At 40.0% G+C, this 15,245-nt stretch overlaps 1 protein-coding gene across 1 annotated transcript in view; it reads right to left on the reverse strand.

Annotated features, from left to right (window-relative positions):
- Positions 1 to 14,897, reverse strand: part of MARCO (macrophage receptor with collagenous structure) — a 36,939-nt gene extending 22,042 nt beyond the window's left edge. Inside the window, exons 1-3 of the mRNA XM_045826109.1 lie at positions 14,752 to 14,897; positions 2,279 to 2,380; positions 1,229 to 1,450 (exon numbers count right to left, since the gene is read on the reverse strand). Of these exons, the coding sequence (XP_045682065.1) occupies positions 1,229 to 1,450; positions 2,279 to 2,380; positions 14,752 to 14,815 (388 nt within the window). The 5' untranslated portion in view covers positions 14,816 to 14,897. The remainder of the gene's footprint in view (positions 1 to 1,228; positions 1,451 to 2,278; positions 2,381 to 14,751) is intronic.
- Between the last annotated feature and the right edge of the window lie 348 nt (positions 14,898 to 15,245).

Genomic DNA, 15,245 nt, shown 5'->3' on the forward strand with positions numbered 1-15,245 from the left:
GCAGAGGCAGATTGTAGGGGGGCTAGGGGAAACTGGGGGGACCTGAGGGGCATGGGACAACAGGAGCCAAGTACCTGGACATTTTCCAGGAACGAGTCCTTAGAAAGGGCCAGGTGTTTAGTTATAACTAGTGCTCTACACCTGAGAGCTCTACACCTGTATATCTCTGGGAGTCCCAGAAGTGTGGGACCCTGGAGAGCCCCCCATACTGTCAGAGACTGTGGGGTGAAACCAGCTGGGAAAATGCCTCAGGTTAGAGGAAGGGTCCTCATGCTGATCAGCACTAGCTCCTCCTTCACCTCTCAATTGAAAGAGTAATACTTCCTGTGCCCAGCACCTGAGCCTGGACTCTGCCTACCTGCCACACTGTCCCCTAGCCTCACATCCCAACTTGGCTCTCATCTGTGCTGCTGTGGTGGCAGCACCCTTTCATGGCATCTGCGTACAACACAAGCTCCTATGGGCACAGGCCCTTGGCCATAGGCTTACCCTCCTAAGCCCCAGTTCACCCAAGACACGGGGGTCAGAGCAATGACCCCAGGCTCCATGCAATGGTGTAAACCTTGCAATAACCAGATCACACCTAGGAGCTGATTTTGCCTAAGTTAGTCCTTTCCTTTCTAGGCCAACCTTAGAGAGTGGTGGGTATAAGTCCTGGAGGGGACAGAGGGAGGGAGGACCCTTTTGGCTCCCTTTTCTCCTGTCTGCAGCCCTACCATCTAAACCACTATGTTTCTCCTTTAGGTCCAGCTGATATTTCCCCTCCACAGTTCCCACATCGCCTTGCCTACCAGCAATGGGCCAGTATTAGCTGTCTGTATGGGTGAAGCCCTGGGAATTGCCACAGGTTATGGGTCTTACCCAACCTCCTAAGTATTCTGAATTGGTCTGAAGGCTTTGTGACTCAGACTTGACCTTGAGCTAGTTGCTCCAGTCCCTGGCTCTTGAGGTCACACTCTGTTTGGACAAGGCCTTTGGTTCTTATGTTCCTGGCCCCACTTTCTGATAGCCCTGTCTGCAACCCATGGGACCTGTAACTTTGTGTCCACCCCATATGACTCTTATTCCTTGTCTTGGACTCCAAGTTTTCATGCCAAGCCAGAGTTTTGGAGGACCCCCTTGCCAGGGAAGGAGTTTCAGGCCCAAAGACCCTCTTGCTATGAACAAATAGCTTCTACTTCCTTGTCCTCCTCTGAAGAGTCCCAATCTGGAGAGGAGAGGGCCAAACCTGGGTTCCGAGTGAAGTTGTCCACTTGCTGCAGCAGGTGCTCCTGTTTGGAGTGGACCCGGCTGAGCTGCGCCTGCAGGACTTGCAGGCTCCGTGCACCTGCAGCCAGGTGAGGGGTGTGCTCCGACCAGAGTAAGGCGAAGGATGGGCTGTCCTCTTCGATCAGTGTTCCATTGCCAAGGTGAATCTCCAGGGACTTGAGCTGCTCCTGAAGATTAAGAACTGGATACCCCACCCAGACCCACAGCATTCTTTTGGGACCTCCTTAAAGCCTGAGGCATTTGAGCACATTCCTGGCATTTTTGTGTCATTGGTGCATACCTCCTGTAGGCCCTGAATGCATAAGCACATTTCATATGCTGTGAAGACCTAGCTTGAGCACAGAGCTTTTCTCTGTCTTGCACATGTGTGCTCCACACTGAGGCAACACTAAATGTTCACAGAACATCCCCTTGTGTACCCATGGCATCACAATCAACCTTTAATCTTCATGCAGTGAAGATCCTTGTGCATATTCTGGACATGAATGCATAACAACTAATGTGCTGGTCTGACTTATTCATGTGACCTTGATATGCATGTGACATGTATTTATGACAGCTGGGCACATGATGTTCTTAAGTAAATTCAGTATCTTCTGATGGAATTGCTTTATGACCTTAAGATTAGGAGTAGGAACACTTTGAAGAGTAAAGTCATGTTAAAATGAACACCAATAAAGCCCCTTCCAACTCAGAGGCTGGAAATCATTGATGTAAGATGCTGATGGCACACCTGTGTGAAATCATTGCATTTCACTGCTTTGGATTCACACAGGCTCACGTGTGTTCTCTGTCTCTCTTACACACACACACACACACACACACACACACACACACACACACACACAATGCAGCCTACACTTCTCTCTTCTCACTTTCCTCCTTCTGCCTCCATCCATGAACTAAGGGACTGAGAGCTCTCTCCCAGCAGGTGGCAGCAGCAGCCCCAGGGCTCTCCACTCAGCTGGAGCTCTGTCAGTCACTCCCAGAGGGACCAAGGCTGCTTCACCTTTTATCACCAGCAACCCAGCACCGGCAGAGAGCAGAATCAGGTAGATGACCACCGTGACCATGAAGCACTTCAGCCCATTTCTCTTTTTAGGCTTTGGATCTGAAACACAACCAAGAGGAAGGTGGCTGCTGTCAAGAGTGGAGCACAGGTTCCCCAACTTGGGCTGGAGTTCCCTGTGTAAGTGCAGAGGGCTCCCTGTGAAGTTGTGTGGAGAAGACACCAAAGGCCCACTCCCCCCAAATCTCCCCCCAATCCTCCTGCTTGCCACAGCACAAGAAGTGCCACTGTGGGCATTCATTTGTGTGGCCAGGCAAACAAACCCCTGTGCCACATTTCATAGCTGGAAGAGGGTGGTCCTTCAAACAGGTATCACTGTCAGAGCCCCAGCACAGGGCCTGGCCACAGTGGGCTCTGGGTAGGTGTTTAGCAGGTGAATTAGTACATTGATGTGTTTGTTTCAAAACTCTGAAAAGAGGATGATTGTTGCCATTTTATACACAAAGAGCAAGGTTTGGAGAAATTGAAAAACATATTAGGTTATAAAATGCAGATCTGGAATTCACATCCAGGCCTTTGTTATCTTTGTCTTTAGATTTTGAAATTATAACAGTTAAAAAATTCTTAATGTAATTAAACAACATTGACAGTATAACAAGAGTTAATGATTTTCCCTCAACCCCCCTGAGGTTCTAACTGAGGAGGTGAGCTTTGTCAGCATTCTGGGGAATGGCCCTTGCTTCTACCCCCCTTACTCTCAGAAACTTAATACCTATATACTTTCACATACACTTATTTTTTCTTTTAATTTTACATAAATGATATCATATTACATATAATATAGCACATTGCTTTTTGCAATGAATGATTTTCTATGGACAGTCCTCTAGTTTTCTTTGTAGATAAAGATTTAATAATTCTTTTTTAACAGCTGCCTAATAGTCCTTAAAAACAAAAGCTACAATTCATGCAAATATTTCCCAGTTGATGAGCTGTCTGTCTCCTGTCTGGGGTATTACAAAAGATGGTGCAATGGCTCTAACTTCAGTCTTTTCCCCAGGCCAGCTGTCTCCCTGTCTAGAGGCATCCAAAGGCAGGGGCCTGGCCAGTGGAAGACCCATCACTCATGTTACTGAGCACCTGCCCTGCTCCAGCAATTGACCAACATCATCTCTAATGCCTGCAGCAATCCTGTGAGGTAGGTGTAATCATCCCATCCTACAGAGGGCAGACCTGGGGTTCTGAAAAGGTGACACAGTAAGCCCCTGACCCTAGGTACATCTGATTCCCAGGCCTGCAGTCACCTCACTAGCCTACACTGAGTGCTGCCTCTAGGAAAATGCAGTTGATATGAGCCCCAGGGCAGACCTGAGGGGAAAAGAGATTAATGGTGAGCAACCCAGGGGACAGAGGGAGTGTTGTGAGCACTGTTTTCTTCAGAGTTAGGTGAGGCTGGGTTTTCAGTTGACTATTGCAATAGCAGTGTATGACCTTGGGTCTTTTCCATCACCTGTGGGGCCTATGTTATGCTGCTTACATACTTTCCAGCTACCTGAAGACCAGGAGTACTATTTAAGTATCACTGAAGCATGGTGGTCTAGAGATGGTTCTGGCAGTGCCAAGAAGAGTGGTTTTTTTCCATTGGATAGGTTTTATTAGTTGGACTTGGTTATGCTCAATATAGCACAGAGTGTCCCTGCTCTGTATCTCCCTATAGAGGCCCACACAACTGTCCAGGATCAATTGATAGTGGTCAATTCCTGGAACACAACCTGGCTAAGTCACTCCCCTGCCTTAGCCCTACAGGGCTGCTCACTTCTCTCAGTACAGACAGCTCCCTGCCTAGTACATGAAGCCCTCCTGACAACCAGTTCTCCTGGGGCCACACCTCCTGTAACACCTCCACACAAAAGCTAACCCACTGTCAGGCCAGATCACTCATGGTTACAGCTTTCTTGCTTTCGGCAATGTATCTCTTCTGAATATACAGCCCTTCCTCCTTTCTATGGCATGACTAATTCCTACTTATCCTGTGGGAGCACCATGGAGCTTCTGCTCCAAGATACATTCTCTCGTTCCCCTGAGCTTCATGGCACCCTGATATACTTCCCCACATCACTATGGCACCAATCACTCTGCACTGTCCTTTTATCTCTCAGACTCCCCAAGTGCCCTGAAGGCTTCTTGGGCTATATTCCAGTACCAGCATGGTATCTGGCACACAGTATGTGCTGCAAAGGCAATGACTGAACACATGAAGGGATGAATGAGTGGTTGCAGATGTTTGGGTGCTGAGCATGTGTGGAGTTGACCTCTGTCAGTTTAGAAGTATTGGGAAAATGTGGGAATGCAAGTTAGGGCTTCAGGTATCCATAAAACAATCATGGTGGGGATGGGTAACACACAAGAGAAACTACATTTCACAGAAGATGGTGGGTGGTGAATATAATTTATAGATAGAACTAAACTTGATGGAAACATAATATGGGATGGGAATGAAAAAATAAACTGCTTCAGAGACACAGACCTGAAGGTAAGTTAGAGGCAGAAGGTAAGTTGAGGGCCATTATGGAAGATAATAGATATGTTCAAACTAGACAGTAGAAGCATAGTGGAAGGCATTTGAGTAAGGATAATGAGAGAAAAAACAGATTTGGTAGAATGATAGGAGTAGTTTATGGATGTTCACTGAACCCCAGAATGTTTTTTTCTATCAGACATATCACTTGGCATAGAGGCAAGATATTTTAGAAACTGGTAATTTTGAATCAGTGGGCATTATCTAACTTGATCTGTATAAAGCAGAGGATGTGATACATTTTATACCCTCTATGCTGATCATTTTATCTCTTACAGGATAGAAGGAACTGCAAAGAAATATCTATTCTAGATTGGATTTTTCCATGAGAAATTGTTGCTTGATGAGAGAGAGACAGAGAGAGAGAGAGATGGAGAGAGAGAGAGAGAGAGAGAGAAGCTCAGAGGAACAAGAATGAGCTTCCCTGAAATAGACTATAGTAAGAGTTTGAATGAAGATTCTAGGGAAGCAGTTTTCAGAAATTTGACAACTCTGTTGTCTGACTCACCAGGGAAATATAGCTTGAGAGAGAAATAAAATTTCAATTTTATAAAAGCTCTCAATGAAGAAAAAGGCTGCATACAAACTCTAGGGTTCCCAGGCCTGCCACTTCCCCACCCTTCCCCCAGTGACAGAAGCTAGTTTGGTGGGTTCATTCCTCTTCTGTTGTATCACTAGTAGAAGTCAAGCAGAAGCATTCCCGCCTCTGCCCTCAAGCACTGGGCTGCTAGTGAGCAAGACCAGGGAAGTAGTCTCTGCCCTTGGACGTGATATCTCCCATTCCTCATCTAGTAGTACTGGGCAGTTTGGAGAAGTGTCTTCTACCTCTGCAGGCAGCACCAGCTGGAGCAAGAATTCCAATAGCATCAGGTGAACAAAACAGACCAAAATAGCAGTCAGTGCTCTGAAAACTAAATTTTTTTTGGAACCACAGCCCACAAAAGTGGGCCAGAATCTGTGTAATAAACCTATAACTGCATATTAAAATAGAAACTTAAATAGGATCCAGAGTCTCCTGATTTACTATACATAATGTTTATTATACAATGGAAAATATGCCCTTGATGGTGTGGCTCAGTGGATTGAGTATGGGCCTGTGAACCAAAGGATCATCAGTTCAATTCAGAGTCAGGGCACATGCTTGGGTTGCAAGCAGGGTTCCCAGTGGTGGGTACATGAGAGGCAGTCACACATTGATGTTTCTCTTCCTTTCTTTCTCCTTCCCTTCTCCTCTTGCTAAAAATAAATAAAATATTTAAAAATCAATGGAAAGTCTGAGAACAGAAAACAGAGAATTACAACTTGTATGAGAAAAGACAATCAACAGATGTCAGTATTATGACACAGATATAGAAATTATTCGATAAGGATCTTGAAGCAGCCATAACAAAAATGTTTTAATGATCAATTTAAATACTCTTGAAACAAATTAAAAAATTTTAATCTCACAGAAAATAAGATATTAAAAAATCAAATAAAAATTATAGAACTTAAAAACACTGAAAAAATTGAAATCTCATTAGATGAGCTCAATTGTGTGATAATAAAATCACAAAATAATAAAAATTGCCTAATCTGAAAAAATTTGACCAAAAAAACCCCCACCCTGAGACTTGTGCATCAATAACAAAACACATTATATTGATATCATTGAAGTCTCAGAAAGAGTGTGAGGTTGAAAAAATATTCAAAGAAATAGTGGTGGCTAAAAATTTCTCAAATTTAATGAAAGACATAAACCTACAAATTTAAGAAGTTAGGAAAACCCAAGGATGATAAGATGCAAAGAAATCAATACTGAGAGACATCACAAGTAAAATTCTGAAAGAAAAATCTAAATACAAAAAATTAAAAATCTAAATAAAAAGGGAAACTCTTGAAAGCAACCAAGATAAAAATGGCACATTAACTATAAAGGCATACCAACTTGAGTGATAGCAGATTTTTCATCTGAAACCATGAAAATTAAATGGCAGTTTCATTTTTCCTGTGCTGAAAGAAATGAATGATCAACTACAAATTTCATGTTCAATGAAAATGTCTGTTAAGAATGGGAAATAAAGAGATGAAGAAAAACTAAGAGAGGTTATTGATAGTAGATATTGGCAAAGTGGTTTTAAAAGCATCATCCAACTATATACTATCTACAAGAAACAAAAAAAATACAGTTTCCACTCACATGAGGCAAAAGTTGATGTAAGTGAAAGGAGAAATATGCATAGATAAATCCACCATTATAATTGTGGACTTGAATACCTACTCTCAGTCTTTGACGGAACAATCAGCAAAAGTATAGAAGAACTGAAGGACACCATATAGTAACCAGAGCTTATTTACACTGATAGAATACTCCACACAACAGCAGTATACATACTCTTTTCATATTGTGTGGGATATTCACTCAGTCCATATTCTGAGTCATAAAACAAACCTCAACAAATGCAAACTATATAAAGTCATACATGTTGTATAGCATATGTTCTCTGACAATGGAAACAAAATAGAAACCAATAACATACATGAGGCCCCCCCCCCAAAAAAACCTTGGAATTATCTTCTAGAGGGTGGGCCCCTTGTAGTACTGCCTTCCCCAGGTAAGCAATGTTCTAGGAACCAATCTGTACCAGTATACCAGCTGGCATTGTTGTGAGGCTTCATTCAGCTTCAGTGAATTTTTTTTAAGGACTTTCAACTTGTTTGCCCAGTTCATGATGGATGATTTATGACTGCACCTGCCCACACCACACTTATTGTTCAGCAGTTTCTGACCAAACACAGCATGACCCCTGTGCCCCAACCTCCCTATCCACCCAATCAAACACCAGCAACTTTTTTTTATTGCCCTGGATGAAAAAGATCTTCAAAGAAGAATGTACTGCAGATGTGGAAGAGGTGAAACAAAAAAAGGCACAAGCACTAAAAGGCATCAAAACTGACAAGTTAAAAAACTGTTTTGAGCAGTGGGAAAAAGCATCTCGAGAGGTGTATTGCATCAAATGGAGAGTATTTTGAAGGTAACTGAAGTTTAAATATGTAAGAATAAATACACAATTATAAATAAATTCTGTTTTTTGGATCTCCCCTTGTATACAATAGGAAAATCCCCAAAACACTTGAAGACTTAAAAGAATTTAAATAATAGATGGACCATGAGAAGTCTCAAATAAAATTCTTTAAAAAGAACTGAATGAAAGTGAAAATACAACATATCAAATTGTATGGGGTACAATTAAAGCATCACTTGAGTGGAAATTTATAGCACTAAATGTTGACATTACAAATGAGGAAAGATCTCAAATCAATAAATTCTTATCTCAAGAAATTAGAAAAGAAAAGCAGAGTAAACCCTAAGCAACCAGAAAAAGGAAATAATAATGATCAGAGAGAATCAATGAGATTTAAAATAGAAATATAAAAAACCCCACAAATTAACAAACAAAATTCTGGTTATTTGAATAATATCAATAAAATTAATAAGCCCTTAGTAAGACTGACAAAAAGTTTATTAAAAAAGACACAAATCACCAATATAAGGAATAAAACAGGAATTACTACAGATCCTACAGTCTTTAAGAAGAAAATAAGGAAATTACTAACTTTATGTTTACAACTTAGAAGAAATGGGACAATTTATCAGAAACATAGGCCACCAAAATTCAGTCAATATGAAATAGATAACATGAATATCTATCATTATTAAGTGAATTTAATTTGTAATTAAAAGCACCTGAAAAAGAAACAACCAGACCCAGATGATTTTATTGAATTATCTTGACAAACCTGTAATGAAGAATTAGCACCCGTTTTACACAATATCCTGTTGATAAGAGAAGAGCAGAGAATTCTTCCTAACTCATTTTATGAGGTCAGGAAAACGAGACAGAGACAGTACAAAAAAAAATCAATATGTCTCATAAAATTGGATACAAAAATTCTCAATGAAATATTACTAAACTACATGTTTACTAATATTTCAAGCAATGTATAAATAGGATGTATATTCATGATTAAATGCGATTTCCAGAAATACAAGGATGGTTCAATATCCAAAAATAAGTCAATATTATCCAACATATCAACAGAATAAAGAAGAAAAATTACACAATCATCTAATTGATACAGAAAAAGCATTTTGCTCATTTCATGATGGGTGGTCTATGAGTTCAAGAACTGTTTTGAGCAATGGGAAAAGGCATGAAAGCAGTGGGACAAAATCTAATTTACAATAAAGCTCTTATAATTCATGACTGTAACTCTCACAATAACAAAGTCATAATTAAAACTCTCAGAAAACTAGAAATAGAGCAGAACTTCCTCAGTTTAAAAAAGAGAAGCATCATGCTGGCCAGTGTGTCTCAGTTGTTTGGGCGTCACCTCATAAAGTGAAAGGTCACCCATTTGATGCCTGGTCAGGGTACATGCCTAGGTTTCAAGTTTGGTCCTCGGACATGGCATGTGCCAGAGGCAACTGATGGATGTTTCTCTCTCACTTCGATGTTTCTCTTCCTCTCTTCCTTCCTTCCCCTCTCTCTAAAAATAAATAAATAAAATACTCTAAAAATAAATAAAAACTATTTTTCAAATCATCTACAAAATATCTAAAACTAATATGACACTTAATGGTGAGACAATACTTTTCTCCTAAGATTGGGAAGAAGGCAAGTATGTCTGTTCTCATGTTCATATTCAATCACATTTCTATATACTACTGGCAAATGTGGAAATAAAAATTAAAACACAATGGCATTTACAATCACTCCAAATAAAATAAAATATTTAGATATAATTTAACAAAGTGTATACAATATCTATATGCTGAATTTTATAAAATCTTGATTTAAAAAATAAAATCACAGATCTAAATAAATATAGAAACATGCCATATTTGTGGATTGCAAGACTGAACATGGTAAAGATATTGGTTCTCCTCAAATTTATCTATAGGTGTAATACAATTCCTATAGAATTCCAGCAAAGTTTTTTGTAGTTATAGATAAGTTTATACTAAAATTTAATGGAAAGCAAAGCCATATAATAGGTAAAATAATCTTGAAAATGAAAACTAAAATGTGAAATGTGATATTAAGGCTTACAATAAATTTACAGTAGTCAAGACTGTAGTAGTGGTGGAGGATAGACATATAGATCAATAGAGCAGATTAAAGAACACTGCCCTGACCCACGTGGCTCAGTTGCTTGGGCACCAAAAGGTCACCAGTTTGATTCCTAGTCAGGGCACATGCTTGGGTTGCAGGTCCAGTCCCTGGAATGTTTAACTGGTCTTTCTCTCCCTATCTTTCTCCCTCCCTTCCCCTCCTCTCTCTAAAAAGAAATAAAGTGTTTTTAAAGAGAATGAAGAACACAGAAACAGACCGATGCAAATATACCCAACTGATTTTTGACAAGGGGCAAAATAATTTAATGGAAGAAGGAAAGCCTTTTCTACAAAAGGTGTTGGAGCAATTGGACATCCATACGCAAAACAAACAAACCTTGGCCTAGACTTCACATCTTATTAAAAAATCAACTCAAAGTAAACCATAGACTTAATTTTTAAATGTAAAACTGTAAAACTTTTAGAATTAAACATAGGACTTAGGGCTAGATGAAGAGTTCTTTGACTTCATACTAAAAGCACAATTCAAGAAAAAAAATTGACAAATTGGACCTCAATAGAATTAAATAAATTTGCTTTGCAAAAGACTGTTTAAATGAATGAAGAAGACACATTACATACTGGGAGAAACTATTTACAAACCATATATCCAAAGAACTCATATTTTGAATATATAAAAAACTTCCAAAAGTAAACAATAATTTAAAAAATCCAATTAAACACTGGCAAAAGACAGAAACATTTTACCAAAGAAAATATAAAAATGGTAAATAAGCACATGAAAAGATATTCAACATCATTAGCCATTAGGAAAATGCAAATTAAAATTACAATGAGATATCACTATTATACACCTATCAGAATGTCTCAAATAAAAATAGCAATAATTCTCATTGCTGGCAGGCATGCAAAGAAACTGGATTAGTTGTATGTTGTGAAAATGTAAAATGGTCCATCCACACTGGGAAAATAGATCAGCTGCTTGTTGGAAAACCAAGCATGCACTTACGATCCAGCAATTATATTTTGGGCACTTATCCCAGAGAAATAAAAACTTGTGCTCTTGAAAAACGCGCAGTAAATAATCATAGCAGCTTTATTTGTAATACTTCAAACTGGAAACAACCTAAATGTCTTTCAATAGGTAAACTCTTAAACTATGGTACATTCACGTGATGAAATACTCATTAATAAAATGAACCAACTATTAATACAACAACACCTAGGATGGATCTCAAGAGAATTATGCTGCAATGTGGAAAAAGAGCCAATCCTTAAAAAGTTACATACTGTGTAGTTCCATTTATATAACATTCTTTAAATAAGAAAATTACGGAAAGAGAAAACTGATCACTGGTTGTTGTGGGACAGTGATTACTGGCAGAGGAGTGGGGAGTATGTATGGCTACAAAGGCGTAGCATAAGAGAGATTTTTGTGGTGACTGAACACACATTCTGTGTCTTGATTTAGGTGGTGGTTACACAAATATATGCATATGATTACATTGTAGAGAACTATACTCACACACACAAATGAATGCATGAAAAACTAATGAAATCTAAATAAGCTCTGTGGGTTCTCTGGCTGGTGTAGCTCAGTGTGTTGAGTGCAGGCCTGAAAACCAAAGAGTCACAGGTTCGATTCCCAGTCAGGGCACATGCCTGGGTTGCAGGCTGGGTCCCCAGTTGGGGACATGTGGGGGACAACCACACATTGATGTTTTTCTCCCTCTCTCTCTCCTTCCCTTTCCCTCTCTCTAAAAAATAAATAAATAAAATCTTTAAAAAATAAATAAGCTCTGTGTGTTGTATAATACCAGTTTCCTGGTTGTGACATTGTGCCACAGCTGTATAAAACATCATTGCTGGAGGATACTGGGGGCAGGTCATGAGACTTCCCCATACATTTTTTGTAACTTTCTGTGAATCTACAATATAATTATTTCTAAATAAAAAGTATTTTTTAAGAAAACTCTAGGTTAAGACCAGATGTTGAAAAGATGCTGAGAAATACTGACATAACAAAGAAAAAAGTCAGAACAATGACATGAACCAACAGTAGCCACGTCAGCAAGTTTGACCCTGAATGGACTCCAAGGTTAAGGTGTTGGGCAAATTTTTAAAATTATCTTTAGAGCAGAAAGAAGGGATATTAAGCTCATAGCTGGGATCCAATGCTTAATGTTAATTAAAACAAACAACAACAACAAAACCCATAACTTCTCTACCTATATTTTTGGGGGTCTTTTCTGCCAAGAAGAATTTTCTTCGAAGATTAGGAGAAGATAGGTGAACATAAATATGAACCAGGGACTAGGGTGGAGGTGGGTGGAAGGCATGGTACATACTTGCAACTTGTAGATAAATAAGTCCCGGAGACCTAGTACACAATACAATGATTACAGGCAACAAAACTATTATAAATATCAAACTTGCTAAGAAACTAGAACTTAATTGCTCTCAACACTAAAGAACTGGTAACTATGTGATGTTCTAAACATGTTAACTAGTGCTACAATGACACTCCTACTGCAGTATGAATGTATCACATCAACATATTGTACTTCTTAAACTTACAATTTGATGTATGTCAAATATAACTCAATAAAAATTAAAAATAAATAAATAAATGAAGTTCTTTAGACTAGAATTAGTGGGAAGAAACATCAAGAAGAAAGGAAGAGTGGGAGCTTAGGGTGAGAGGTCACACAGATGACAGTCTGCAGGCCTGCCAGAGCTTGCTGGTATAGGGGTAGAACTCTTGGGGTTTTGTTGGACCTTCAGGGCTCAAGCCTCTTTAGAAAACTAAGCTAAGCTTTGCAGAACTAAATCAAAGAAAGAAGATGCCTGGGGCCATTTAGTGCTGAAACAAGCACTCTCATTCAGCTCAGTAAGACCTGAGGGGGTCATACTGAGCCCCATAGGGATTACTGTCCATAATGGCAGTCATCTAGAAAGTTCCATTTGCTCCATGATCTTTATACAAGAAGACAAAAAATTGTAAATGCATTTAGGAAAATATTCCTTCCATGTAAACTGGAGTAATTTTGTTTCTTGGTTAGATATTTAGTCAGTGGCATCCGCAACCCATTTCAGAAATCTGGGATTCACCCTTGACCCTTTCATCTCCCTCACTTGCTGGGACCCACCATTACAGTCCCACTGATCTGCCTTCTAATATTTCCCCAGACCATCTTCCCTTTTCTTCTTTACAACCACTGCTTCTTGTCATTTCTTGAAGCTTCACTCCTCTCTGTCCTCAGCGCAACTCTTTCCAGCTTGTCCCCATCTGATAGTGAGTAATCTTAAATGCAAACCAACCCCTCTCAGCCAGGCTTCAATCCCTTCAAAGCTCCCTATTGCCCTTGGGATAAAGTCCCTATTAATTGGCCCTAGTCTCAATCCCCACTGAGCTTTCCCCACCCAATTTTTGTCCAAAAACATCAAGCTGTGTATATTTCTCTGAATAGTCCTCATGAATATATCTTAAACATATGGTTTCTTAGCCCACCTCAGCCACCATATACCCACTCTCTGATAAACCCTGCTTGCCCATTCAAATGTAGAAAAGGTCTCAGTTCTGGCCTCCAGGACCCTACACCAGACTCGTCTATAATGTCCTGTACAAATATCGCTTATGAACGGTCATGGATTGTATGGAAATAGGTTATTGGTGGGCTTGCCCTGCCACCCTCCTGCCACCACTGACAAGACTGTGGGCTCCCTGAGGCCAGAGGCTGTATTTATTCTTGCCTGTTTTCTCAGAGCTGAGTGCAGTGCCCAGTAGGTAGTGGGTGCTGAATATGTTTGATCAACTGACTTTGAACATTGAAGCATCTTAAAAATCATGTATCCAGAATGCTGCATTCTTCAAGGTGCTGAAGAGCCAACAATTATGAAAGTCATTCACATGCATGCCTTTTCTGTTACCACAGTATAAATTCCTAAAGGCAACACACCAGACTCTTCATCTTTGTACTCCCATAAATTCCAACCAGCGATCTGCACAAACAGGAGCTGGATGAGAGGGGCACTGAGGCCAGCAGGGAGAAATGCAGCACTTCCTGAACAAACATCCTCCAGAAAAGACTGAGAGTGGGAAAGGACAATCAACTTGGAAAAAGATTCACATGGGATAGTCTAGAAAAGGAGGTCAGAGCCCCCTTCTGGAAAGCACTCACTGGTGATTTTAAATGCTGCAAATTCTGGAAGATTTAAACAGTGCACCACCTGTGTAACATTGAGCAAAAAATAAAGACGACAGAGTTGACTGAGTTTTTAAAATCTGAGTTTAACCTAAACAAACTAATTATGAAGTGATAGATATAGCCAACAGGAAATAGAGAAAGCTCCTTCCCATCAACATACCAATTATAACAGAAGTCACCTTACAGAATTTCAGAGGAATTGCATTAAATAAATACAAGGCATGTGGCTCCAGTTTTGTGGAACTTTTTCATTATTCTTGGTTTGCACTGCTATTTCATCACACAACCTATTTGTCAGAACAAGTCCCTAATAAAAAAAGGAGGGGCATACAATAAGGATTAGCCTTAATCTAAAGGAAAACATTTCAATACAAATGAAAGGAATTGTGAAGCTTAAAAAACCCTCACTATCCTAAAAGTACAGCATCTATTATTAGCATTACACAAATTATAGATTGAAGCATTCAACTATGGTACCAGCCTAGACTTTCTATTGACATCTCTAGTCTTCCATCACCTACAGAAAGACTACATCACCTGGCACTGTCGCTATTGGGGAGTAGTACTTTACCACTGAGTTCAAAGGTCTCCATTGTAGAAAACATGGTTTGGTCCAGAGCAATTCTTTCTCCCATGTTAGCTAAGAACTCTTCCTCCTTGAGAATTTCTGTGTTTCATCACCAAGCTTTATAGATGGTCAAAGTCCTGGAGCCAGCAGAAATGCTTTCCACATGAGGAACCAGTTGGGAAAAATTGTTCCCATTTAACTACTGTAGCTAGTTGTAGACCTTGCAGCACTTCCTTTTGGCTCTGATTTCTGAATTTGCAAAATGTTTCCTGCCATTTCTCAAAAACGGGCTATTCACATGTACAGAGCTCCAGCTTAATCCAGCTGCTTGGTGAGCGTGGGTCCAGATGGCTTTCTGTGTGGAGTCCTTGAAACCACCCCTTGTTCCCAGGCTCCTGAGATAAGGGAGGTGGATGATCCCAGAAGGCTGTTTTTCTACCTTCCCCCCACCCCCCACCTAATCTCAGACCCAGCTCTCTGCCCCAGGACCCCTCCAG

Source organism: Phyllostomus hastatus, unplaced genomic scaffold (genome assembly GCF_019186645.2).
Source record: "Phyllostomus hastatus isolate PE091 unplaced genomic scaffold, TTU_PhHast_1.1 phas_scaffold_60, whole genome shotgun sequence".
NCBI lineage: Eukaryota > Metazoa > Chordata > Mammalia > Chiroptera > Phyllostomidae > Phyllostomus > Phyllostomus hastatus.